The 25,902-nt window shown below is 46.6% G+C and overlaps 1 protein-coding gene across 3 annotated transcripts in view; it reads right to left on the bottom strand.

Annotated features, from left to right (window-relative positions):
• Nucleotides 1–25,902, bottom strand: part of TMEM67 (transmembrane protein 67) — an 82,159-nt gene that overhangs the window by 42,086 nt on the left and 14,171 nt on the right. For all 3 annotated transcript variants that reach the window (XM_014571520.3, XM_075920385.1, XM_075920384.1), the window contains exons 4-11: nucleotides 22,746–22,845; nucleotides 15,955–16,024; nucleotides 15,767–15,841; nucleotides 9,646–9,708; nucleotides 7,323–7,477; nucleotides 7,088–7,196; nucleotides 2,306–2,392; nucleotides 97–162 (exon numbers count right to left, since the gene is read on the bottom strand). In XM_014571520.3, coding sequence (XP_014427006.2) covers nucleotides 97–162; nucleotides 2,306–2,392; nucleotides 7,088–7,196; nucleotides 7,323–7,477; nucleotides 9,646–9,708; nucleotides 15,767–15,841; nucleotides 15,955–16,024; nucleotides 22,746–22,845 — 725 coding nt within the window. The remainder of the gene's footprint in view (nucleotides 1–96; nucleotides 163–2,305; nucleotides 2,393–7,087; nucleotides 7,197–7,322; nucleotides 7,478–9,645; nucleotides 9,709–15,766; nucleotides 15,842–15,954; nucleotides 16,025–22,745; nucleotides 22,846–25,902) is intronic.

Below are 25,902 nucleotides of genomic sequence, written 5' to 3' on the forward strand. Positions count from 1 at the left end.
ACTTACTTATTTATTTTCACACATATACTTTTCACTGACAAGATTGAAAAATGACTCAACTAAAAGCTCCATAATAAAATTTTAGTCCATGCTTACACTTTGTTGATAAGTTGTTCCAAAAATATAAACAGCATTCAGTCTAGTCAGTGTGTCAGGACAAAGCTGCACAAACAAACAAAAACCATAATGAAGTTTCACATTTTTGTGTACATTAATTCAAAAGCACAACTTTCTCAACTTGTAGAATACACAGAAACCTACATAGGTTACACACCTGCAGTTCTAACTAGAATTTATTTAGCTTAAAGTGATACTTACTTTAAATTCTAATTTCCGAATAAAACAAATTATTTACCATGGTACTCTGAGTACTGTCTCTGCTTATTCACACTTGTGGGATGCTCTTTGCTCCACCACCAAATCTCTCAACCTTGTGGAAAGCAATGTCCAACAGGGCTGCATGAACATCCTTTCACGGGATTACAGAAACTATGTGGCCTCATTATATCAGTTTCTGCTGCTAAATCCCAGAGTCCTATAAGAAAAGAACTCTAAGGGAGACAGGAAGGTGAGTGGACTGTATGAATATGCAGAAATGACACTCTCAAAGCACCAGAATTACCATGGCAAGAAACAATTATTTTTCCTTCAGTGTGGCCTCCTCATTTTTCTTATTTGTGGGAATGTACCAAAAAAGCAATTCTCAGGATGATTATTTGATCTCTGATTAAATGAGGTCTGCAGGACTATCTTGCCAAAGTAAGAATCAAACTGAGAGAATAGAAATTAAGGATGTTAAGGACTGGCTATTTGGTGAATCATGTAGTCGATACAATTTGTATCAACTAATCGATTAGTTGATAAGGGGAGGCACTCTGCACAGCCGCAGCGGGGTAGATCTGGGACCTGGCACGAGCCAGGACGGCGCAGTCCCAGTTCGCGCTGGGTCCTGGACCACTGTGCTTCTGCCCCTCCGTCCCACTCCTCCTCACACAGTGGAGACAGTGCTGGGGAGAACCGGCTTTTAAGCCGGCTCCCTCCAGCACTGGCTCCTGCTTCCCCCCCCCCTCCACCTTGCTGCCTCTATTAGGCAGCAAGGGATTGGGGGAAATGCATGTAGTTAACTAGACTCCCCAATAAGCCTAGGCTTATCAGGTAGTCGACTAATTGACTATTCTTTACATTCCTAGTGTTCATGTATGACTAGAACTCCAGGAATCATTACAGACATACTATGGATACTGCCTTAATTCTACGCTTGTTATATATTGATTTGTTAGTATTTAGAAAAATAAACAGTAGTCTTATCCAAATAAAAACTCAAAGTCTTCTTAGCACTAGGATAGAGCGTTTAGTTTCCCATGGGCATTAGACGAGCTTTGGAGTTCAGTGATCTGATTTGGAAGAAACTCAGATTCCATATTTGATATAAATGTAGGGGAGTCTTATCCTGAGGAAATTCGGTGAAGATGATGATGATGATATTGAAACCTGCAACTCACTCACTCTTCTACAGTGACCACAGAATTTGAGATTCTCCAACTGCTAGCCTCAGGAGCCTACCAGCTCATTCTACGACAACTCAGCACTAAGGCCCTACTAACGTGCCTTCCCGATGATAGGATCCAACAGAGCCAGACTCCCTAGAGTCTGGAAGAGTGGGCACCAGAAAGCCCAACCATTCACTGTTTATACCAACTGCAAATGGAAGAGAAGGAATCATGGGCCACACACAAAGCTGCCTGTGGAAGGGAAGGAAATCACATGGACTGGGTCCTTGACTCTGAGTGACTGATGCCATGAGACACCAACAGGCTGAGATTTCTAGAAAGCTTCTAGGTGCTCAGGAGTTAACACTGGTGGAAATGGGAGAGGTGTTCTTACATCCCACAAGTGGAAATATAAAGAGGCCACCTTGAACAGAAACACACTAAAAAGGTTATTTTTATTAAATAGTCAATTCCCTGGTCAAAATAAGGTTGCCCTGAAGACGCTGTAGTTATCTGAACACTCAGGCAATGTATTTTGTGCTTTTCTTCATGGTGGTCTCTTCTCTTTGGATACGTCTAGACTGTCGGGAGGGAGGGGGGGAATTTTGGGAATGCATTTGCTCTTCACACTCTTTCAGAAGTCCCTGTATTCCTCGTTCCACGAGTCTAGATGGGTCAAATTTCGGAAAAGCCTCTTCTGACAAAAGTATCAGAAAAAGATATGCAAAATGTGGAGATCCTTGCAGTCTAGCCATACCCTAAAAGGCAACCAATATTTTGAGAGTGCAGAAACAACATAATTAAAAAACACTTACCTGCAAGACACCTCCTTCCAAATTTTGCCATTTAAGAAAGTTTCCCTCTGCATCATATGAAGCTGCAATCAACTGCAGTTTTATATTCTAACAGAAGACAAAGTGTTTTAAGAGAACGAATAATGAACATTAAGACACACCCATCACATTTTTCAATATTTCACTGAAACCTTAAATATAACAGTTCATTTTTTCCTGCTTTGTAAATACAAGTCTTAATCTTGGTTCCAAGATTTCATGCTTTTTAAATGTACTTTCCAACTCTTCTAGTATCAGCATCATCTGAGTGACATGAAAAGTAAAGGTTATAAGAAAAATATTGACTAAAATGTTTTTCCATATCCATTTGTTGATTTGTTGAAATCAAAATGTCCCAGAGAGACAGTTTGATTTTGATGAAGTTCTCTTAAAAACCAGACGGGGTTCCAATATACTGAAGGTAAGGTACCTCAGGGCTTTCAGGGTCTGTAGCCCTAAGGCAAGTCACCAGGCACACTGACTCAGTCAAAGACTCCCTTTTGTGAAGAAAAATTTTTTTTTGGGGGGCGGGAGGTTGTTGCAAATCAGAATGAAACTAGTTTTCAAAGGCACAAAATCCCTCATGAAACTAAATACTTTTCTCCACTCTGCTCTAGTGAGACATTACTCTGGTTATTCCCTAAATATTGTGTGCCTTAATCTGTCATGGATTTCTAAAGAAAATGTTGCAAAGAAATTAATAGGGTGTCTGCTTAGTAAATCAATAGACTAATATATTCCTCAAGGTATATCCAAGGTTGCTGCTGGTGCATAAGCATAAACATAAGAAGGACCACATTTTTTTGGCTAGATTTTAAAAACAGTAGCTAGGTTTATTTTGTTTATTTGTTTGCTTTATTTCTTAGCAATAGAGCACAGAGAAGGGCATATTTTCTAAATAGGCATTTAGCATCCCCGCATATTTCTGAAGCAAATGATGGGCCCTTTGAAGAATTAAATTATGACAAATTCACATTTAGCCATACCACAGAATTTCCATCAACTATTTGATTAGTCGATAAGGGTGTTCCCACTTTGAAATGTAGCAAGAGCCCGCACAGCTGTTGCTACATTTCAAAGGCAGAAGTGTCAGGCGGCGCTTCCTCTTTGAAATGTATTGGGGCTCTTGTGCTGCGTGGAGCCCAGAGCCAGCAGGGAGCCCCCACTGACCCCGGGCTCCATGCGGCGCTTCCTCTTTGAAATGTACAAGAGCCCCTGCACTTCAAAGATTAAAAAAAATTAAAACATGGAGCCCAAGGGATGCCATTTCAAAGCAGAAGCACCGCATGGAGCTCGGGGCCAGTGGGGGACTCAGTCTCCTGCTCCAGGTGAAACACAAAAGCCCCAGTGCTTCCGCTTTGAAATGCACAAGATCCCTGCACTTCCAGCTTTGAAATGGCAGGCTCTTGCTACATTTCATAGTGGAGGTGCCCTTAGCCACTAATCAAACTATTTGATTAGTTGATTAATCTAATTTTAACATCCCTAATTGTCATGTTATAGCTAAATGTGCATTAGTGATAATTTAATTTTTCAAAGGGCCCATCATTTGCTGAAGAAATATCAGAGTCCTCTGCCAGCCCCAGGCTCTATGTGGTGCTTCCGCTTTGAAATGCACAAGAGCCCCAGCAGGAACCAGCTTTTAAGCTGCCTTCCCCGCAACATCCTCTCTTTTTCCCCCCACTTGATTCCTCCTTCTGATAGAGGCAGCGGGGGGCAAGAGGGAGAGGCGGGAAGCAACTAGGCTTGTGTTGACTATCTGATAAACTTTTGCTTTTCAGATAGTCAACTAGTTGATTAGTTGCTTACATCCCTAACAAAAATAACAGTTTAATTATTAAGAAACCCAGATAAAAACATTGCGATTTTAGTTAAACTGTTGTAGTTAAGGACAGCGATGTAGTAAATTCACAATTGACTGGTGTGGCATCCTGACAGGTCTCCTGCTCTGCCAGTGATGAAACGTTGGCTGTGTGTGTTTTCATATGCTCCCTCAGTACAGGCAGTCCCCGAGTTACACGGATCCGACTTATGTCGGATCCGCACTTACGAACGGGGCTTTCTTGCCCCGGAGCTCGCAGGCAGCGGGACCGCCCAGAGCGCAGCGGTCCCGCCACCTCGACCTCCGGGGCGAGAAAAGCTGCTCTGGGTGCCCCTGGTCTGCTGGGGACCGTCTCCAGCAGACCAGGGACACCTGGAGCAAAGCTGGGGAGGCGGAGGGGTCCCGCGCCTCTGAGGCTTTGCTCTGGGTGTCCCTGGTCTGCTGGGGACTGTCTCCAGCAGACCAGGGACACCGGGAGCAAAGCCGCAGCGGCGGCGGGGTCCCGCGCCTCTGAGGCTTTGCCAGAGCAAAGCCTCAGAGGTGCAGCACCCCGCCGCCGCTGCGGCTTTGCTCCCCGTGCCCCTGGTCTGCGGGGGGGTGGGGGGTAGCGCACCAAGTGCGCCCCCCCTCCCCCAGCAGACCAGGCTTTTGTTATGGACCCTGGGGTAGAGCAGCTGGGGTGCTGCCGGGTTGGTCCTGCAGGGACCTACCTGGCAGCCCAGCTGTTCTGTCCCAGGCTCGAGATTCAGCCGCTGTTGAAACTGATCAGTGGCTGATTCCAGGAAGCTGGGGGCAGAGCAATTCTACCTCCAGCTTCCTGTAGTCAGCCCCTGGTCAGTTTCAGCAGCAGCGGCTGAATCTGGAGCCAGTTCCGACTTGTATACAAATTCAACTTAAGAACAAACCTATAGTCCCTATCTTGTACGTAACCCGGGGACTGCCTGTATATTGTGCCAGCTCTGTGCAGGTAGCTAGCATAACAGACTTCATGAGTCTGTTATGAAGACCACAGACTCAGATAAGATATGAATGCATCTGAGTCAGGTTTAAAATCGTTGGTAACCAAGATGGCATCCAAGCCCCTATGTGTCTGTACCTATGACAATGGAAACGGCTTACTCAATAGTATGGATTTCACTATTGCCCCCTAGTCTGGACAAAGAGCTAAGTTGAAATACCCCAACATTTATAGACAGAGAAAATTTATGATACACACCGTATGTATCGTCTTACACATTAATGACATGTTTAGTACCTCCCCTTGCACTTTCCTCCAAAGCATTCCTGTTTACCACCTGTTGTTTCAAACTATTTTATCATGTACTATGTTGGGATGTCCTTGTACTGTCCTGGAGGAATGTATTTACATAATTCATGTGCTTTTAGCAGTCCTAGTGCCAAAAGACACTGACTTGCAGGCAAACACCTGCTTTGGACAAGGTCTGTCTGTTACTATGGCTATATCTACAATACAGGGTTTTTGCACAAAAACAGCTGTTTTTGTGCAAAAACCAGCAGAGCATTCACACCTCAAGTGCATTTTTGTGCTAGAAAATTTACAGTCAGTCAACAAAACAGAGGGCTTTTAGCGGTGTAGGTATTACTTCCTTCTATGAGGCATAACTTCTTTTTGTGCAAGAGTTCTTGCGCAAAAAGGTGTGTGTGGATGCTCAACAAGGGTTTCTTGCGCAAAAAGAGCCTATCACAAAAAACACAGGTGCTCTGATTGTCATTCACAGAATGGGAATCAGAATTTTCTTGTGAAAGAGAGTGTCCATGCAGTGTGGACGCTCTCTTGCGCAAAAGCACATCTCTTTTGCAATGTGCTTTTGAGGTGTGGACGCGCTTTTGCACAAGAAGTTTTTGCGGAAGATTTCTTCCGCAAAAAGCTTCTTGTGCAAAAACCCTGCAGTGTAGACAAAGCCTCATAGTAGAACTCTTGCTTATTTTGGCTCAGGCACAAGGCCCATGCTTTAGGCTTTCTTTCTTTCTCTTACATAAATCACTGACTAAATTGCATGTGAAAATTTGATGATGATGGTTATTTCTGAATTCAATTACACGATAACTTAAGATGAACTTGAAAATTTAATTACTAAACAATTTATTATAACCAGCACCCTTTTCGGTACTTTATTTGAATTTTAGAGAGCAATTAACTTAAATAAATGTGAGGACTATACTATGTGCAAAATGAGAGATCTATTGCATATCCTGTAAAAAAAAGGCATTATATATAAAACTAGCTGGAGTTACCCAACGTTGATCGGGAAACCAGAGGAACAAAATGTAGAAAAACAGTAGTCCATTATCTTTTTTTGAATGCTAGAAAAGTTGCACTGATTTCTATAGGGATTAAAATATTGGTCCGTGTCATCCCCCGGGCGGGGAAGGGGGTTGCGACCCCAGGTGGAGGGGAGGTTACATGCGGGAGAGGTACTCCAGCTTGCACCCGGGGCTGCAGGTGCTGCAGGGGCAGGGCGGGTGCCCGAGCCATTGTGTATATAGGGGTCGGGGTACTGTGTGCCAGCGCGGGAGGGGGGAGGGAAAGAGGGTCGCTTATGTAACCTCACAGGTGGAAGGGGGCGAGTCCCGGACAGCACTGGGGGGCCACAGGCAGCAGGCACGGGACGTAGGGTGTGCGGGGTGGCCCCTGAAGCGCAGCGCGGCGGGTTACTTTTTGATTTTTACAGCTTGAGCTCGGGCCCAATAGTACCTTAAAACCTTCTCCTGGATGAAAGGTTCTCCCCTGCAAAGTGTGGTTGCGGTAGCTCTTTTAGTGTCCAAGTTATTAGTGCACAAACTTACAAACATCCTCCTTTATATATTAGATGCTGGGTCAAATCTATGCCTTGTACAACTCAATTAACCTTAATGGAGTTTTACCAGAAATGAATTTTGTCACTTAAATATTATCATGTCTTGTACTTTATTATGCATACCTTGTTTATTCCTTTAAAACTGAAGCTTGCGGGGAACTGGGTTGTATCAAGTACTTGAGATGCTAATCCTGGCTGGTCACCATAGTACAGCCATGGAAGATTCTGTCTCCTGCAAACAGTTATATTTTGTTTTCTTAGTATTTTATGCAAGACAACACACCTGTAATAATTTCAATATAAATACTGATATTGAACAAATGTGTGAACTGATAAAGTTATAGAAGATGTAACTTACCAGAAGGATATTGAATGAACAGTGCCTAGCCCTGCTGTATTTGCATAGACATACTGAAACAGACCACACGCATCACTAGTGGTAGAGCTCAGTGAATTCATGTTCATCACACACATATTTCCAAGTGCTTGGCACGATGTTAGATTGGAATACAGCTAAAAAGAAAAAATAGTAAAGAAAATTATTGCTGATCGCCACAGCTTTTTGGTATGGCAAAAAATTAGGTAGTTTAATACCTTAATTCATCCCTAAAGCATTCATTTTACTCTGAAGTTTTTTTGCTTTGTTTACACCTAATGTCTTCTTCCAACACACACGCTACATTTATACTTGGATCATGTATGGCAACACACAGTCAGCATTTTCCACTTTTTATATACAAACCATCTTGATTTTCAGATTTTTTTTAATGTTAGGTTAAAATGGAATAGTAATTTCAAAGTTTGGGGTAAAACCTCTTGGTTTTAGAATTCAGATTGCTCAGGATTTACATCACAGATGATTATTTCTCCAAAGACCTAAGTACAAACAATACATATTTAACTTGAGTGAGTTGACAAGCATCATCTATGTCATATTCAGCACATGTTCCACCATATTAAAGATTTAGGTAACACAGGAGAAAGCAGAAAATACAGACTCTGTGATGACTATTTCTGTTCACAGAGATTAAAAGCTCAATGTTAATTGAAAGCCAGTTGGAAAAGCCAGCAGCCAATCATCACTGAAAATTTGAATCAATTATGAATATCATGAAACAGCCAAGATAAGATGACTACTGTTCATAAAGGATTTTTTTTTTATTTTAAGTATGCCAGATTTCTATAATTCTACACAAACTCTTTTTTACATTACTAATATCTCTTTGTTAAATTTCTTTTGTTCTAGTCACCTTCTAGGCTTGTATAAAGACCCAAACATAGACACAGGTACACTTGAACCTCTTTAATCTAGCAACCCTGGGAAACAGCATTTGCTAGATTAAAGATTTTGCTGGGCTAGGGAAGGAGTGAGGGAAATGTGGTCTGGGCTGGCAGGGCAGGGGTGAGGAAGAGAAAGGGCGCCCGGGGTGGTGTGGCGAGGGAGGGAGAAGGGGCCTTGGCTGCCACAGGAGGAGGAAGAAGGGGGGCCTAGGTTGGCGTGACAGGGGAGGGAGAAGGGGCCCGGGATGGTGGGGCGGAGGGAGAACAGGGCCCAGGCTAGCACGGCGCAGGAAGAGGAGAAGGGGTCCAGGTTGGTGGGGCGAGGGAGGAGGGAGGGAGAAGTGGGGAATGGGTTGGCATGGCAGGAGAGGGAGAGGGAGAAGGGGCCCAGGCTGGCACAGCAGGGGAGCAGGGTGAGAAAGAAGGGACCCAGGCTGGCACGGCAGAAGGAGGAGGGCGAAGGGGGGCCTAGGCTGGTGTGGTGGAGGGAGAAGGGATCTGGGCTGGAGCGGTGGGAGGAAGGAGAGAGGAGGGAGAAGGGGCCCAGGCTTGCACAGCAGGGAAGTGGGGGGAGAGAGAAGGGGCCCAGGCTGGCAGGGGGGAGGGAAAAGAGACCTGGGCGGGTGGGGCTGCAGGGGAGATCTGGGGTTACCCATCCCCCATGAGAGGGGGGTTGGCAAGCGCAGCAAGCAGGGGCACAGCTCAGGATGTTAAGTATCGGGTAACTGACTAATCGAATAGTTAATGCATTTTTACATTGACTATTCGATTAGTCGCTAGGGCGCTTCTGCCTTTGAAGTGTAGCAACAGCCCTTGGGCTGTTGCTACACTTCAAAGGTGATAGCACCAAATCCCAGGGTTAGCTGGGGACTCCCCAATTGACCCCGGGATCTGCACAATGCGGCCACTTTGAAATGCCGTGGGGAGCCCAGTGTTGGGCTCTTTGTGGCATTTCAAAGCATCAGCACCGCACAGAACCTGAGGTCAGCTGGGAAGTCCCCAGCTGATCCCGGGATCCATGCAGTGCTACCACTTTGAAATGCCACAAGGAGCCTGACACCGGGCTCCCTGCAGCATTCAAAGCAGAAGCGCCACAAGGAGCAGCTGACCCCAGGCTCTGTGGAGTGCTGCCGCTTCAAAGTACCCCTCCTCTTCTCCTCGCCCCTTTGCTGCGTCTACGTTATAGAGGCAGCAAGGGGGGAAAGTGACTAGTCGATTATCCTGTCAACCAGTCCTTCACATCCCTAAGCACAGCCCCCTAGTTTTCTTTAAAAACAAACTGAATACATCAGGTTCAAAAATCAGTGCCATGTAGTATGTATTTCAAGATTTATGAGACCAGATTAATATTTCTTCTAAGTAAAATACAAGGCAAAATTCAAAACATACTCAAAACTTACCCAACAAGCAGCTGCTGATGCTTGTAGGTTTTTTACAAACCATGCTGATATCACTGTAATACCCTGTAAATAAGAAACCATTACAGTATCTGATTTCAGCTACAAACAGATCAATTAATTCAATATATTACAGTCTGGAAAATAATATGGGATACCAACCGAAAAACCTGGCATTATTTTTCTTACTTTTCTAAGAGTAACACAAGAATGAACACAAGAATGGCCATATTTGGTCAACCCAATGGGTCATTCTAGCCCACTATTGTCATGAATCATGGGTAGTGTAAATGGTTAGCATGAGTACATCAACAGTAAGTGAGCGGAAGAGAGACCATGCTGAGGTGCAGGCAAGAGCCCCGGAGGATTATTATTGGGGTGACGTGCATGTCCAACTTTTGCCTCAACCAAATTAACCAACATTACCTGGGGTCTGACCAGCGCCAGAGGGGGTGTGTGTGTGTGTCTCTGTGTGTGTTAAATTGGCTTAAGAATTTGGCTGCTAAATTGGGTTAAGAATTAGATTTAAATTGTTAAGTAGTCCATTTAATTATTGCTTTTAATTCCTTTTTATGCTTGCATTGCCTTTTAATGTCTTTCACTGTTTGTTTTAACTGCTTAAGTACTAAATATACATATTTATATGGTGCTTTTAAAATTTCCTCCTGAATTGCTTTCAATAAACTTGTCAAGAGTACAGTCTGTCTACTGTGGATCTCTTGTTCTGTGAGCCGGTTATAATACACAGTCAGGAGCTCTGCTGGCTTGGCTTGATCACCAAAGCAGCAGCAGCGCCCTCTTGTGACACTATCAGGTCTTCCAACTATATCCAGTGACAGATGCTTCTGAGAGAATGAACAAAACAGGGCAATCGTCAAATAAATCCATATCCTGCCTTCCAGTTCTATCATTTGGCAGTCAGAGGCATAACGACACCCAGAGCATGGGATGTCTGACCCAGCTGGCTAATAGCCACTGATGACCTTATTTAATTTTTTAAAATACTGTTACAGTTTTGGCCTCCACAACATGCCCTAGGACAGTGGTCTCCAACCTTTTTACACCCAAGATCACTTTTTAAATGACAGAACAAGCCAAGATCTACCGCCCCACCCCTTCCTTGAAGCCCCGCCGCTTCCTTGAAGCCCCGCTCTCTCTGTTCGCCTCCTCTCCATCACTTGCTATCCCCAACTCTTGTACTGCTGCTTTCCCCCTCCCCCCCAATTCTTCTGTAGGAAGAAGTTTTTCCAACATTTGGCCTGTCTAGACTTGACCAAATGTCAGAAAAAACCCTTCTTTTGGAAGCCCCCTTATTCCTCATGGAAAGAGGAATATAGAGGTGACCAAAAGATCATGTTTGCTCTTCCACTAAAAGATGTGGAAGAACAAACACATCCCTGGATGCAGAAGAGTTTTTCTGGGGTATCTCCAGAATCCTGAAAAACTCCTGAAGTCTAGATGTACACTCGCTGGGTTGAGGCAGGATGTGTAGGCTCCGGGGTGGGAATGAGGGATTTGGGTGCGGGAAGAAGTGAGAGTTGCAAGCTCTGGAAGGAAATCTGGATGCAGGAGGAAGTGGATAAGGGAATGCTGGCTTGGGGAGGGAGTTCCAGGCCGGGGAGTATTGGGGTCAGATGTAGGGTTAGGGTACTTAGCAAGCCACAGACTTCTGGATGTGAGGGTTCAGGAATTTGGGATGGGGTATGTGAGAGGCTTAGGCAGGGGGTTCCAATGTATGATAGGCTGAGGTCTAGGGTCTGGGGGAGATCTAGGGTCTGGGGGAAAGAGGAGTGCAGGAGTGTCATGATGCTATGGCCAGATGGGGGCTTAGCCCCAATTGGGGGTTTGTTGGCCAGGTTTCATTGTCAAATAAAATACTATGTCAAACACAAAAAGTTTCTGCATTGTCTTTATTTCTGAGAAGGGCAGGGAACCTGTTTGGACAGGGTGCCGGTGGGGACAGGTTTCTGTGGCTGGGGACGGGAGAGAGGACAGGGTGCTGGGAGGACAGAGGACAAGGTGCCAGTGGGGACAGGTTTCTGCGGCTGGGGACAGGAGAGGGGACAGGGTGCCAGGAGGCCAGAGTGCCAGTAGGGACAGGTTTCTGCGGCTGGGGACGGGAGAGGGGACAGGGTGCCAGTGGGGACAGGTTTCTGAGGCTGGGTAGTGGGGAGAGAGAATAGGGGGCTGGGGAGAGGGAACAGCGGGGAGTGGGGGCAGAGAGTCCCCTGCTGTTGTCTCCTCCCAGGATTCTCCCCCCCCCCTCACGATGGAAGCCGGCGCGTGCCTCCCGCAGCACAGCCAAACCACCGCAGTAGCCTGCCCCGCTGCCAAGCCACCTCTCCCATAGCAGAGCCAAACCCATGCGGGAACCTGCCCCAGGGCCAAACCCCACTCCCGTGGCGGAGCTAAACTGCTATGGGAACCTGCCCTGGGGCCAAGCCACCTCTCCCACAGTGGGACCAAACCACCACGGGAGCCTGCCCTGGGGCCAAGCCGCCTCTCCCACTGCGGGTCCAAGTCGTTGCGGGAACTTGCTCCGGGTCCAAGCCGCCTCTCCCATGGCAGGGATAAACCACCGCGGGAACCTGCCCTGGGGCCAAACCCCCCTCCCACCGCATGGACAAGCCCCCACGGGAGCCTCCCCAGGCCAAACCCTGGGGCTGACCCTTGCGCTCAACTCACCCCTCCCAGGGAAGCCACCGCACTCCTCCTTCGGGGCCGACGCCCCTCCCCCAACACATGACAGAGCTGTGGGAGGGGAGCAGCCAGCGCACTTCTGGAGCTCCTGGAAGTGATTCAGGCTTCACTCAGGACTTTCGTCTACCTTGCAGGAAGCCGGCACTACACTAGAGGTAGGTAGTGGGGCTTCTCGGGGGTGGCAGGAAAATGGAGGGTGGGGATGCCCAAATGCCTTGCGATCAACTGGTCGAGGCCTCACGATTGACCAGTCGATCGTGATCGATGGGTTGGTGACCACAGCCCTAGGAACAAGTTCTGTAGGTTGACCGTGCATTGTGTGAAAAGGTACAGACACTCCCCAAGTTAAGAACATCTGACTTACAAACATTAGCCCATACAAACCTGCAGCCTCAGAAGAGCAGGCAAGAGGCACAGTGGTGATGAGTGGTGCAAATGTGGGCCAGAGGACTGTGACCAGTCTCATCCCCGAACTGCCTCGCTCACAGGACTTGCACTCAGCCCCACACACCAGGAATGGTGAGAGGAGTGAGCGCAGGCCAAAAGACTCCAGAGGAGCAGGGGGAAGCTACATAGCCAGAGAGAAGGGGCCTTTTTGAAGGGGAAATCACCAGTTCTCTCTGTCTGGTTGCCCCCGGCTCCTCCAGAGTCCTCCAGCCCATGCTCATGCCACTCGACACCTCCTGGTGAGCAGGGGCTGGACAAAGAGCCCACGGGCAGGAGAAAAGGTCTGGGAGGGGAGCTAGCTACAGGAACCGGCGCAGTGCCTTTGGGGGAGGGGTCAATGCCCAGAATTCTTCTTCAGAATCTCCATCTGCCTCCTCTTCTTCCTCTAATTAAACCTGCCATTCCTCAAACACCAGCATTCAAGATTAAATAAAACAAATATTTCTTTTCTATGGGAAAATGCATGCCAAGTCCCAAACAAGTGACTTACAAATGAACACAATCTGTCTCATAGTTGGGGACTTCATGTATTTCCTTGTCTCTTTTGAGCCAGCTGCCTGTTAATTTCATTGGTTGACTCCTGGTTCTTGTGTTATGTGAAGGGATTAATAACACTTCCCTATTCACTTTCTCCACTTAATTCATGATTTTAAAGACCTCTATCATATCCTCATTTAAAAGAACGAGTAGCCCTGTAGCACCTTAGGGTATGTCTACACTGCCACCCTAGTTCAAACTAGGGTGGCTAATGTAGGCATTTGAACTTGCAAATGAAGCCTGGGATTTAAATATCCCGGGCTTTATTTGCATGTTCCCGGGCGCCGCCATTTTTAAATGCCCCGTAGTTCGAACTCCCTGTCCGCGGCTACATGCGGCACGGCGTAGGTAGTTCAAATTAAAGCTCCTAATTCGAACTACCATTACGCCTCCTGCAATGCTAAAATGCTAAAATTTGAGTAGGTTTCTACCTGTAATACACATTTACTCGCTTAGGTGTTTTGAGAAACCATATACTCTCATGCACAAAAAGATTTTTCCCCATCATTAACCATAGCTTTATGTGTATATGCAATGTCAAATCTTATTTGTGTCCACTTTCCTTTATTTGTACCAATAAACTGATAATAGACATGGTTATTCAGTGTCCTTTCAACCTTCTAGACCTCATCAGCTTGTAGTTGCCTTAACACAAACTGTTAAGTATTAGACCAATAAATCTAAGCCTCCTAAATAACTCTTTAGAAAACTGGCTACAAACTCTATGAAAGGTCTCTAGTTTCTATGGTGCATTAGTTTGATTGCTACCAAAATTCTAGGCTATCTCATTTAAATTGAAAACAAAATCAAGATTTTAAAATAATTACAATGATCACAGTACACATTTATTCTTATCTTATATCTACACTTAACTTTAGACCTCTATATTTTCAGTTTTGAATATGCTTAATGTTAGTAATCTTTATACAGTAAAACTCCAGTGGTCCAGCATCCAATGCTCTGGCACTCCTGATGGTCCGGCACCATCTGGAACCCGGAAGTGCTCCGGGCAGCTGGACAATTGGAGCTGCTCTGCCCCTGGCTTCCCCAATTCAGCCGCTGCTGAAACTGACCAGCAGCTGACTCAGGGAAGCCGAGGGAAGAGCAGCTGGGGTGCTGCCAGGTTGGCCCCAGCTGCTCTGCCCCGGGCTTCCCGGAGTCAGCCGTTGGTCAGTTTCAGCAGCGGCTGACTTGGGGAAGTCTGGGGCAGAGCAGCTGGGATGCTGCCAGGTTGGTCCCGCAGTGCTGAGGGGCGCATCCCCCCCACTCCACCCCAGACCCCTCATAGCCCCCCCTTCTGATGGTCCATCATATTTGATAATCCTGCACCCCCTGGGTCCTAAAGGTGCCGGATTATCGGAAGTTTACTGTATAAATGGCTGTATGTGTTGATTTCACAGCATCTTCTGACAAGCTGACTAGCAGCTGATGAATCCTGAAGTTCTACCTTGGTTACATTTAAATTGCACTGGAAGACTTACCCAGTGTTGCCCAGGCCTGCCGAGGAACTGGGGGCAGAGTGGGGAAGAATATGCAGGCCTCCTGCTAGCGCCCTCTGGGCCCAGCCTGGGGCTGGAAGAAGGGTGCCCAGGGCAAGACCGGGGTTCCACAGGCTTCCCACTGGCATTCCCCAGCCTCCCCAGCCCTCTCCCGCCAGCTGCAACCAAGCTGGGTGGCCTAGCACTGCTGATGGTGGGGGGTGTCTGCACATGGTCCTGGGGGGAGGAGCAAGGCTCCCCTGCCCAGGTCCAGGGGAAGGCCATAGCAGTGGGACTGGCAGGGCTTTCCCTCCAACATCGTGAGTCTCATCCCAAGCTGGCCATTCCCTCCGTGGTGCAGCTGTCCCCAGAAGTCACTGCACTATAGCGGTCCCCTGCACTCGCTGCCCCCAGTGGTGTACTGTGAGTACCGTGTCCCTCCTCTCTCTGCCTCCTCCCTTTCCATCTTATGAAAAACAATCTAATTCCAGGCACATTCCATTTTCCTGGCACAACCAAGCCTGAACCTTGCTTAAGTTAGGATGAGAGGAAGTGTTATAGCTCTTTTTCACACAGAGAGAAGTGGAGTCATGACAGCAAGTCATTCACAGAATCAGGACTACTGCTTAGCTCTCCAGACTTTCAGGCCTTAATTAAACAAATTAAGTGTGCCTTTTCCTTGGTAGACTAATACTTCCTCACATAAGCCTCACCGAGAGAATCTACCGTACATGTACCAGAATGAGGTAGAGCATAGAAAATTATAATACACTGACTTTGTTAGATACATAAGTGAATGAAAAACTGAAATAATACCAGGCATAAGAAAATATACCATTAACATTAAATTGCTCTTTTTTAACTTTGAAATGCTTCAGCACAAAATACCTAATCATAACATGATAACAGAATCATAATCATAACATGAGGCAGCCTGGTGATGTAAGAGCAAGAATACTTACAAGCTGTCCATAACGTACAGTTGCAAGTGCCTTTGAGGGGAAGTTTCCACTGCTACTGAAGCATAATCCTCCTGTCTGAAAAGATAAAATTAAAAAACAGAAATTCCAGTTAAAAATCTATACACATAAGACACGACAAAATAATGTTGCTCCTTTATATTTCAATATAAGCTGTTTGTTTCACTTACCAAAGTATTTGGGTCTGAACAATCACAAGACTTGCTTATATTGATGAATGTTTGTTCACATCTTACACACCTATAAATCACACATACACACAAATATAAACATGAAGAAAACACTTAAAATAGAGTTAACTATAAATCTTTATAAGGGGAAGTATACTGTTAGCAAGGTACTCTCTTTACAAGTTATCAGAATAACTTTGTTCAGTGCTAGAAATGTAGCCGTGTTAGTCTGGTGTAGCTGAAGCAAAATACAGGACTATGTAGCACTTTAAAGACTAACAAGATGGTTTATTAGATGATGAGCTTTCGTGGGCCAGACCCACTTCCTCAGATCAAATAGTGGAAGAAAATAGTCACAACCATATATACCAAAGGATACAATTAAAACAAAGGAACACATATGAAAAGGACAAATCAAATTTCAGAACAGATAGGGGATGCGGGATGGGAGGGGAAGGGAAGGAAGGTAAATGTCCGTGAGCTAATGATATTAGAGGTGATAATTGGGGAAGCTATCTTTGTAATGGGTAAGATAATTAGAGTTTTTGTTGAGACCCCTGCGTAAAGTGTCGAATTTTAGCATGAACAACAGTTCAGAGGATTCCCTTTCAAGCGCAGTTTTAAAAGGCCTTTGAAGCAGGATGCAGGTAATTAAGTCATTGAGACAATGTCCTTTCTGGTTGAAATGGCAAGAAACTGTTTTTTCTTTGTGATCCTGTCTAATATCTGTTTTGTGGGTATGGATACCCCCAGCTATCTCTGAGACACTACTGACTTCCTAAGGAAACTACAAAACATCCATAACCTCCCCAATAACACCATCCTTGCCACCATGAATGTAGAAGCTCTATACACTAACATCCCACATGAAGACGGATTACAAGCAATTAGAAACACTATCCCAGAGGACACCACTGCCAACCTGATAGCAGACCTATGTAACTTTGTTCTCACCCACTATTATTTCCAGTTTGAGAAAAACTTATACCTCCAGATCAGCGGCACAGCCATGGGTACACGCATGGCCCCACAGTATGCTAACATCTTTATGGCTGACCTAGAACAATGTTTCCTCAACTCCCGTCCCCTTTTACTCCTTCTCTACTTACGCTACATCGATGACATCTTTATGATCTGGATGCATGGCCAAGAAACATTGGAGATATTCCACAGAGATTTCAACAACCTACACCCCACATCAACCTCAGCCTGGACCATTCTACATGAGAGGTCCATTTCCTGGACACCACAGTACAAATCAACAATGGAAAATTAGACACCGCTCTCTACAGAAAACCCACTGACTCATACAGTTACCTACATGCTTCCAGCTCGCATCCAGAACACACCATACGATCCATCATCTATAGCCAAGCCCTTTGATACAACCGCATCTGCTCTAATCCCACTGACAGAGACCAGAAACTTCAGGATCTCTACCAAGCATTTATAAACCTCAACTACCCACCCGGAGAAATAAAAAAGCAAATTGAAAGAGCCAGACGAATACCTAGAAACCATCTACTTCAAGACAGACCCAAGAAAACCAACAATAGAACACCACTTGTCATCACCTACAACCCCCAACTTAAATTTGTCCAATACATTATCAATAAACTACAGCCTATGCTGGAACAGGATACCAAACTCCAAGAGGCTCTGGGAGACAGACCCATAGTCTCCTATAGACAACCACCTAACCTCAAGATGATTCTTACCAACAACCACAGGACATACCACACTAATACCAATCCTGGTACCTTCCCTTGCAACAAACCCCGTTGCCAGCTTTGTCCACATATGCACTCTGCTGATACCATTATTGGACCTAACCAAGTGAGTTATAAGATCAAGAACACATATTCCTGCGCATCCAGAATTATAATTTATGCTATCATGTGCCGAAAGTGTCCGTCTGCTATGCACATAGGACAAACGTCTCAGACACTTCACCAAAGGATCAATGCCCACAAAACAGATATTAGACAGGATCACAAAGAAAAAACAGTTTCTTGCCATTTCAACCAGAAAGGACATTGTCTCAATGACTTAATTACCTGCATCCTGCTTCAAAGGCCTTTTAAAACTGCGCTTGAAAGGGAATCCTCTGAACTGTTGTTCATGCTAAAATTCGACACTTTACGCAGGGGTCTCAACAAAGACTCTAGTTATCTTACCCATTACAAAGATAGCTTCCCCAATTATCAACTCCAATATCATTAGCTCACGGACATTTACCTCCCCCCTCCGCATCCCCCTTCTGTTCTGAAATTTTATTTGTCCTTTTCATATGTGTTCCTTTGTTTTAATTGTATCCTTTGGTATATATGGTTGTGACTATTTTCTTCCACTATTCGATCTGAGGAAGTGGGTCTAGCCCACGAAAGCTCATCACCTAATAAACCATCTTGTTAGTCTTTAAAGTGCTACATAGTCCTGTATTTTGCTTCAGCTTTGTTCAGTGCATTTGTTTGATCAAGAACTCATCTAAACCGTAAAAGTTAAGACCACCAAATTTAGTATGCAGCTTCCTCTTACCCTAACTTATACCCATGTCAGAGTTTGGTTGTGCCTGGAAAACACGAAGTGCCAGGAATGGAAATAATTCCCATAACATGGAAATGGAGGAGGCAGAGAGAAGAGGAATGCGAAAGGGAGAGGCATAGAGATGGTAGGAAAGCGATACTGAGAAAGGCCACTGGGGGCAGCTGGAGCACAAACCGAGTGGCCAGCAGGGTTGCCTACTAGTACACGGGTAAGGAGCCCCATGCCCCAAATTGGAGTCTTATCCCACTCTGTGAAGAACCTGAAGGCAATGGCGGAGGTGGGGCCACTGGGAGGGGGTGACACCCCCAGGGCCCGTCACCCCAACAGCCTGCAGACCACTGGCTGGGCAGAAGAGGGGCTGTTGGCAGGGAGGGAGTTAGAGAGGGAAAGCCCCCAGAGCTTGGCCCCTCCCCAGACAGCCTGCAAACGGCAGGTGGGGGGGCTACTGGAGGTCAGGGGCAAGGCCCCACAATCTCCCCCAACAGCCTGCAGGAGAGGCTGCTGGACAGGGCAGCCCCTGAAGCCTCACCCTCCCCAGACAGCCAGCAGATGGCAAAGGGAGTGCTGTAGGAGGGAGCAGACCCCAGATGCTTGCACCCCCCCCCAACTTACTTAACTAAATAAGTTGTCATGGGATAAGAGGGAAGGTCCTTTCGTGGACTGATAATTGGTTAAAAGACAGGAAACAAAGGGTGGGAATAAATGGCAAGTTTTCAGAATGGCAAGAGGTAACTAGTGGTGTCCCACAATCCTATTCAACTGATTTATAAAAGATGTAGAGAAAGGGGTAAACAATGAGGTGGCAAAATTTGCAGATGATACCAAACTGCTCTAGATAGTTAAGACCAAAGCAGACTGCGAAGAGCTTCAAATATCTCACCAAACTAAGTGATCGGGCAACAAAAATGGCAAATTTAATTTAATGTTGATAAATGTAAAGTAATGTACATTGGAAAAAATAATCCCAAATATACATACAATATGATGGGGACTAATTTAGCTGTAACTACTCAGAGAGAGATTATATGAAGCCAGATTAAAAGGACTGGGACTTTTCTGCTTAGAAAAGAGGAGACTAAGGGGGGGAATATGATAGAGGTTTATAAAGTAATGACTGGTGTGGAAAAAGTGTATAAGGAAAAATTATTTAGCTGTTCCCATAATATAAGAACTAGGGGACACCAAATGAAATTATTAGGCAGCAGATTTAAAACAAACAAAAGGAAGTTCTTCTTCACTCAGAACATAATCTGTGGAACTCCTTGCCAGAGAATGTGGTAAAGACTAGGACTTTAAAAGGGTTCAAAAAAGAGCTAGATAGATTCATGGCAGTTATGTCCATTAACGGCTATTAGCCAGGATGGGTAGGAATGGTGTCCCTAGCCTCTGTTTGTCAGTAAATGAGGGATCACATGAGGATTATCTGTTGTGTTCCCCCTCTGGGGCATCTGGTATTGGCCACTGTCAGCAGACAGGATCCTGGGCTAGATGGACCTTGGGTCTGATGCAGGATTGTTGTTATGTTCTTATGTTTTTAGAAGCCTGCAGGCCACGGCGGGGGGGGGGGAGGGGGGAGGAGGAGGGCAGCTTGAGGAGGTGGTAGAAGGCCGTGGAAGGTGGGAAACTGAAGGGGCTTGCTGGCAGGGGAGTGGTTCCCCAGCCCCCTAGCAGGAGTTGGTGCCAGAGCAGTGCCACCCTTGCTGTTACTGGCAGCCCCAGTAAGCCACCCACCACATCCCAGCCCCCTGCCTGAGTCCCTGGGCCTTAGTCCTGCACCTTTCACTTGACTTGACTTCAGCACCTCCTTCCCTTGCCCCGAGCCCCCAACATCTCCCAGTCCTAAGTCACCTACCCCAACCCTCCTCACACCTCAAACTGTCACTCCAGCCTTCATTTTTCTTCATTTTGGAAAAATACAATAATTGAAATAACTCATTGTAGGGGATCCACCCCCGGAGGGGGGGCTCAAGTCCGCCCCCTCAGTTATCAAAGTCAATTGTAACCCGCTGCGACTCGCTTCGGTAGGCTCCGCTCAGCGGTTGGGGGAAGGGGGTCCGGGCCCGCCCTCGCTCCGGACCCCGACCCAGGGCCCTAAGGTCAGGGATAGGCTCCCTACCTAGCGAGGGGGGTCGAGAACCCTAAACTCCCCCGCTCTCAGGGTCCACGTCCCTGCCCTGGGCCACTTCTTCCCCCAGAACCAATCGGCTCACCTGGGTGCTCCCTCGGCTCCCACCCAGGGCCTCCAACACCGGCCTCTGTTTCCCGGTCCTTGGGGGCGGAGCGTCTCCTCGGCGTTCCCCCTTCTGGCTGGCTCACGGCCGCCTTTTAAATGGCCCGCCGGTCGCAGGCAGATGACGTCCGTGCCTTCATCTGCCTGTGGCCCCTCCCCGGGCCGGTCGTCCTGTGACGTCACAAAGACGTCACCCCGCCCCCGTCTACTTCCGGCGTTATTTGCCGGCTCCGGCTCGTCACCCGGCCGGGGGGTCAGCTCCCCCGTGCTGGACCCGTGGGCGGCTGCCTGTGCCGCGCCGGGGGGTGAGCCCTCCCCCCATACTTGCGGCGTCCTGGCGGCCCCTATCACCCCTGCCGGCCCCGGCTCGTTCCCTGGCCAGTGCGCCGGCTCCCCCGCGCTGAGACCGCGGGCGGCTGTCTGTGCCGCGCCGGGGGGTGAGTCCTCCCCCCCTACCCGCGGCATACCGGCGGTTTTCGGTAGGGGCGGGGCTACCCCGCCACACTCATGTATATTTTACATTTTATTTTTCCAAAAAAAGAAATTCCTCCAGTTTACAGACCCAAGCAATGCTGGGCACAACTGATAGTTATTAATACAAGAAACATTTGTTACTTCTCTATCACCAATCAGGGATGAAAAAGGCTAACCAGTTACCTGGTAAGCATTAGCCTTACTGGCATGCTCATCTGGTAACCAATTAACTAGAGGGCTGTGCCCTCAGGGAGCAGCAAGACTCTGACTGCCTGGAGAAGCTCCCCAATCCGTGACACAACCAGGGTGGGATCCTGGCTGGCCAGAGCAATTCCCACCCACAGGTACAGATGTAAATTTTTGATTAATTAGCTAATCGAATAGTCCATGCAATTTGCATCAACTATTTGATTAGTAGTAAATAAAGGCGTCTACACCTTTGAAGTATAGCAAAAGCCCCAGCGCTGTTGCTACACTTGAAAGGTGAAAGTGCTGTGGGGAGCACAGGGCCAGCAGGGAAATCAAGCAGTCCCCCATTGGCTCTTTGCTCCCCACAGCGTTTCAGAAACGGCAGTGGCCACATGGAGCCCAGAGTTAGCTGGGGACTCTGACCTCAGGCTCCATGTGGCGCTGCTACTTTGAAACGCCATGGGGAGCTCGTCATCAGGCTCCATGCAATGTTACAAAGCTGATCCTTGGCTCCATGCAGCACTGCTGCTTTGAAACACTGCATGGAGCCTGATACCAGGCTCCCCATGGCATTTCAAAATGGCAGCACTGCATGGAGCCCAGGGTCAGCAGGGAGTACCCAGCAGACCCCAGGCTTCAAGGTGGCAGCGCCACATACAGCCTGAGGCTGGCTGGGGACTCCCAGCTGGCCCCAGGCTGCATGTGGAGTTTCAAAGCAGCAGACCCCAGCCTCCACGTGGTGCTGCCGCTTTGAAGCACTCCTCCTCTCCCCCCCCCCTCCTTGCTTCCTCTTTCTGATACAGGCAGCAAGGGGGGGAAGCAACTAGTCAACTATCCGATAATTATTTGTTCACATTTCTACTCACAGCACAGAGTGGCAGGACTCAGGTTGGTCAGAATAGCCTTCATGACAGAGGGCTGGGCTAGAGGAGCCCTGCCGCCTCTGGTGGCTGGCCAGACTCCAGGCAGGGCCCTTGCCTGGAGCAGCCTCCGCTGACCTCCATGGCTAACCAATTAAACAATTAATGTTCTATTGTTTAATCGGTTAACCTTTTAAATAGGTATTTACATTCTTACCACCAAATCAGAAGACAGACAGGAGTTGTACATTTAGGATCCTGGCCATGCAAAGTAATGAGCAACCTCAACCCCTGTTGGCTTGAACATGAGTTTAAACTCTTGTCTCACTGCTACTTAGATTATCACTATCGCATTATGGCACCTACAGAATATGCAAGAGAATATGCTCCTATTAACCTGGGGAGCGTTCCATTTCAATCACACCATCATCATTAGGATCTATAAAAACCAGCTCTGAATATATCAATTTAGAAGAAGCAAGCATACTTACCTATTTCCTAAGATATCTGAAGCAGAGAATGATGGTTCGCTCCCATCACAGAGTATACACAATGCTTTATTCAACAACTTGCCATTAACATCTCTTTCCACTAAGTGAAGAACAAAAAGTTAATGTGAGCAATAACATACTATAGAGTATTCCACATCTACTGTATATTTGAAAGAGTTTCTCTGTCTGTTCAAGAGCTCCTCCTAAATGGTAAGAGCTAAGACCGTTAAATTTCGTATACAACTTCCTTATATAATTTAAAGCAATGTAAGGGTTTGGCTGTGCCAGGAAAATGGGGATATGCCTGGAATGGGATTGCTTCTCATAATACCAACAGAAAAGAGACTGAATGACCAGGCAGGTGAAAGGGGCTGGCTGGGTGGTGGAGGCATCTAGAACTGCCCCAGCCCTGAGCCTCCCACCACCCAGCCGTCCTTTGGAGGGCTCCTGAAGTTTCCCTCTCCCAGATTCATATGGGAACATTGCTGGCTGCTCCTTTTCATCAGGAAGCGAGGGGAAAGTACACAGTTCATTGCATTCCTCACTACAGCAGGGGAATGCAGGGGACAGACAAGCTGTGCACTTTGTTCTCACTCCAACAGGAACAATAAAGGGAAGAGCAAGCAGCCCTGGTATGACTCTTGGGGAGGGAAGGGGAGTGTCCTTTGTCCCCACCTACACACCCACCTTCATCACTCAACTCTCCAACGTAACTCCTGCACCTCCCCAACCCTAGTCCCAAGTCCCTCCTCACCTCCTACCCTAACTCCTGCACCCACCACACACACGAACCCCCTGCCTGCAGCCTCCTTCCCTGAGCTCCCCTCCCCCCCATCCGCAAGCCCCTGGCCTGATTCCTGCACCCCACACACCTGCATCCCCCTGCCCGGAGCCCCTGAAACCCTGACACTCCCCAACCCTGAGACTTGAGTCTTCAGCATTCCACTTCACATTGTATCACAACTCCTCCTCTCACTCCCTGTCCCAAAGTCTTCCCATCACCTGCCCCCAGAGAGGATTGTGATACACAGTACCCGTAAGAAATGTAAGTTACTTTAATCCTGGACTGAACCAAGATGAGCCAGAACAATAAGATGAACCTGGAACAGTATTGCTTCTCAATAAACTTTACAGAAAACAGATAAAATGGAGAAATCTGGAATACTGGTCTGTTTTGGCACAGCTAAATTAATACTTAAGGTTTGAAAACTAGAAGAAAATGTTATTGCAAACCACATTGACTATAGCCCTTTCTTTGTTAAAAAACATAGCAAATGATAAGAGTCTAAAAGGATGAAGAAAAAAAATACATGTAATGGAATTCCCATTCAAAAACATGTACTAAAAACAGTTAAATGGACACTTTTTAACAATATCTTTTTCAAATAAATCCAAAATAAAAATTGACTTCATAAAAATAACACGGTGTTCTTGAAAAAATACAATTGTTTAAATAAAACATATACATTTTCCAAAAATACCCATAGCTTAATTGAGCTAAAGACCCAAGCAATACCAGGTAAATTGACTAGTAGGATATAAAGCCGCTTACAAAAATAATGATTTAAAAGAACACATCTAAGAAAATCTGCTTCAATACAATTGAAATTAATAGAAAATGCAAATAGATTTTATAACAATAAGTATCTGATGTAAATTAAACACCACACACACACCTAGTTGTTTTCATGATAAGCCAGGACCAAAATGAATCAAATTTCTCTACAATGGTTTTAAGAAGAAATTTATGTTAAAAAAAAATATATATTTGTAATTAAACTGCACATTTTTGGAGTAAGAAGTAATTCTCTTTGAACAGCAGTATGTAACCATGATTGTTCTGGGACAAGAAAGAAAAAATTCAAAATTTAAGCTTCCAAAGACAACTAATAAAACTACATACAAATTTAACAGTGTTGAAAAACTAAAGTACAGGTGATGTACAAAGATATTACAAATGCAAGAATTTTTTTAAAGCTCTTTGAGGTTGTTTGTTTAAGTTTCCATTTTTGTGCTCAGGGCAGGAAGTGGTGATGTAGAAGTGAGGGTACGGGGTCCAGGGCCCAGGGCAGGGGGCTGGGAGGTCAGGGGAGGGAGCTTACTGGAGTCACTCTGTGTGATGAGGGTCACGCTGCTATGGTGGCGGTTCCTCCTGGGGACCAAGGCTCTGCTCCCCAATTGGTAGCTCCTCCCGACGGATTGGTGCTACATAGGCCGTCCCTGGCTTCAAGCCTATTCCAGGGTGGGTGCACAGGGCTCTGGCCCTGACATCCAGCTGCCCTCCATATGCTCCAGCTAGTCTGGGTTGGGGATGGTGCTCTTGGCCTCCAGTAAACCCCAGCAGGCCAGCAACGTGTCCTGGTGGCGGCCAGCAGCTGATCCCCATTATGCAGCTGGTCCAGGGTGTGAGGTGCAAGACTCTGTGGGCCAGTCCCAGCCTGCAGCTGGTCCAGAGGTGGGGGCAAGGCTCAAGGAGGAGCAGGGTGTGCTTTCTAGCCTTGGAAATGGTCCCAGGAATCTGGGGCAGTAGGGCTAGTGGGGGAGAGGGAGGGTGAGCAGTTCCAGGGCAGAGGAGCTACCCCCCTGAAAGTGTTCGGGGCAGGAAAGCCACTTATCTGGTCCAGTGGCCAGTCATGTGAAGCCATGTCTACAGCTGGCTACTCTCTTGTTGGTTTTGCTGGCCCCAGTGGTCATTCTGCAGATAGCTCTCCTCTGATCAGCCCCTTCCTTTTCCGCACTATGGAAAACAGTCCCATTCCAGGCACTTCCCATTTTCCTGGCTCAACCAAACCCTGACCTTGCTTTAAGTTAGAGTAAAAGAAAGTTGCACCAAATTTGATGGCCCTAACTCTTACCGTTTAGGAAGAGTTCTTGAACAAATGGACCAGCAGACAGACAGATGGACGCACAGACAGACACACAAATGCTCTAAAAATATATAAGACTGTTGTAGGGTCCACATAAATATGTATTTGACATAAATGAACACTGAAATCCAGTGAATGAATTAGCAAATTATCTTGGAGTGGATACTCTGACTGGCTATGGGCTTAATCCTTGAACCCTTACTTCTATAGTAAAACAGGGGTGGGGAATCTTATTTGGGTTGGGGGCCAGATATGAGCCAGGGGCCGCACAAAAGTGATAAGCAAAAAAA

Source organism: Pelodiscus sinensis, chromosome 2 (assembly GCF_049634645.1).
Source record: "Pelodiscus sinensis isolate JC-2024 chromosome 2, ASM4963464v1, whole genome shotgun sequence".
NCBI lineage: Eukaryota > Metazoa > Chordata > Testudines > Trionychidae > Pelodiscus > Pelodiscus sinensis.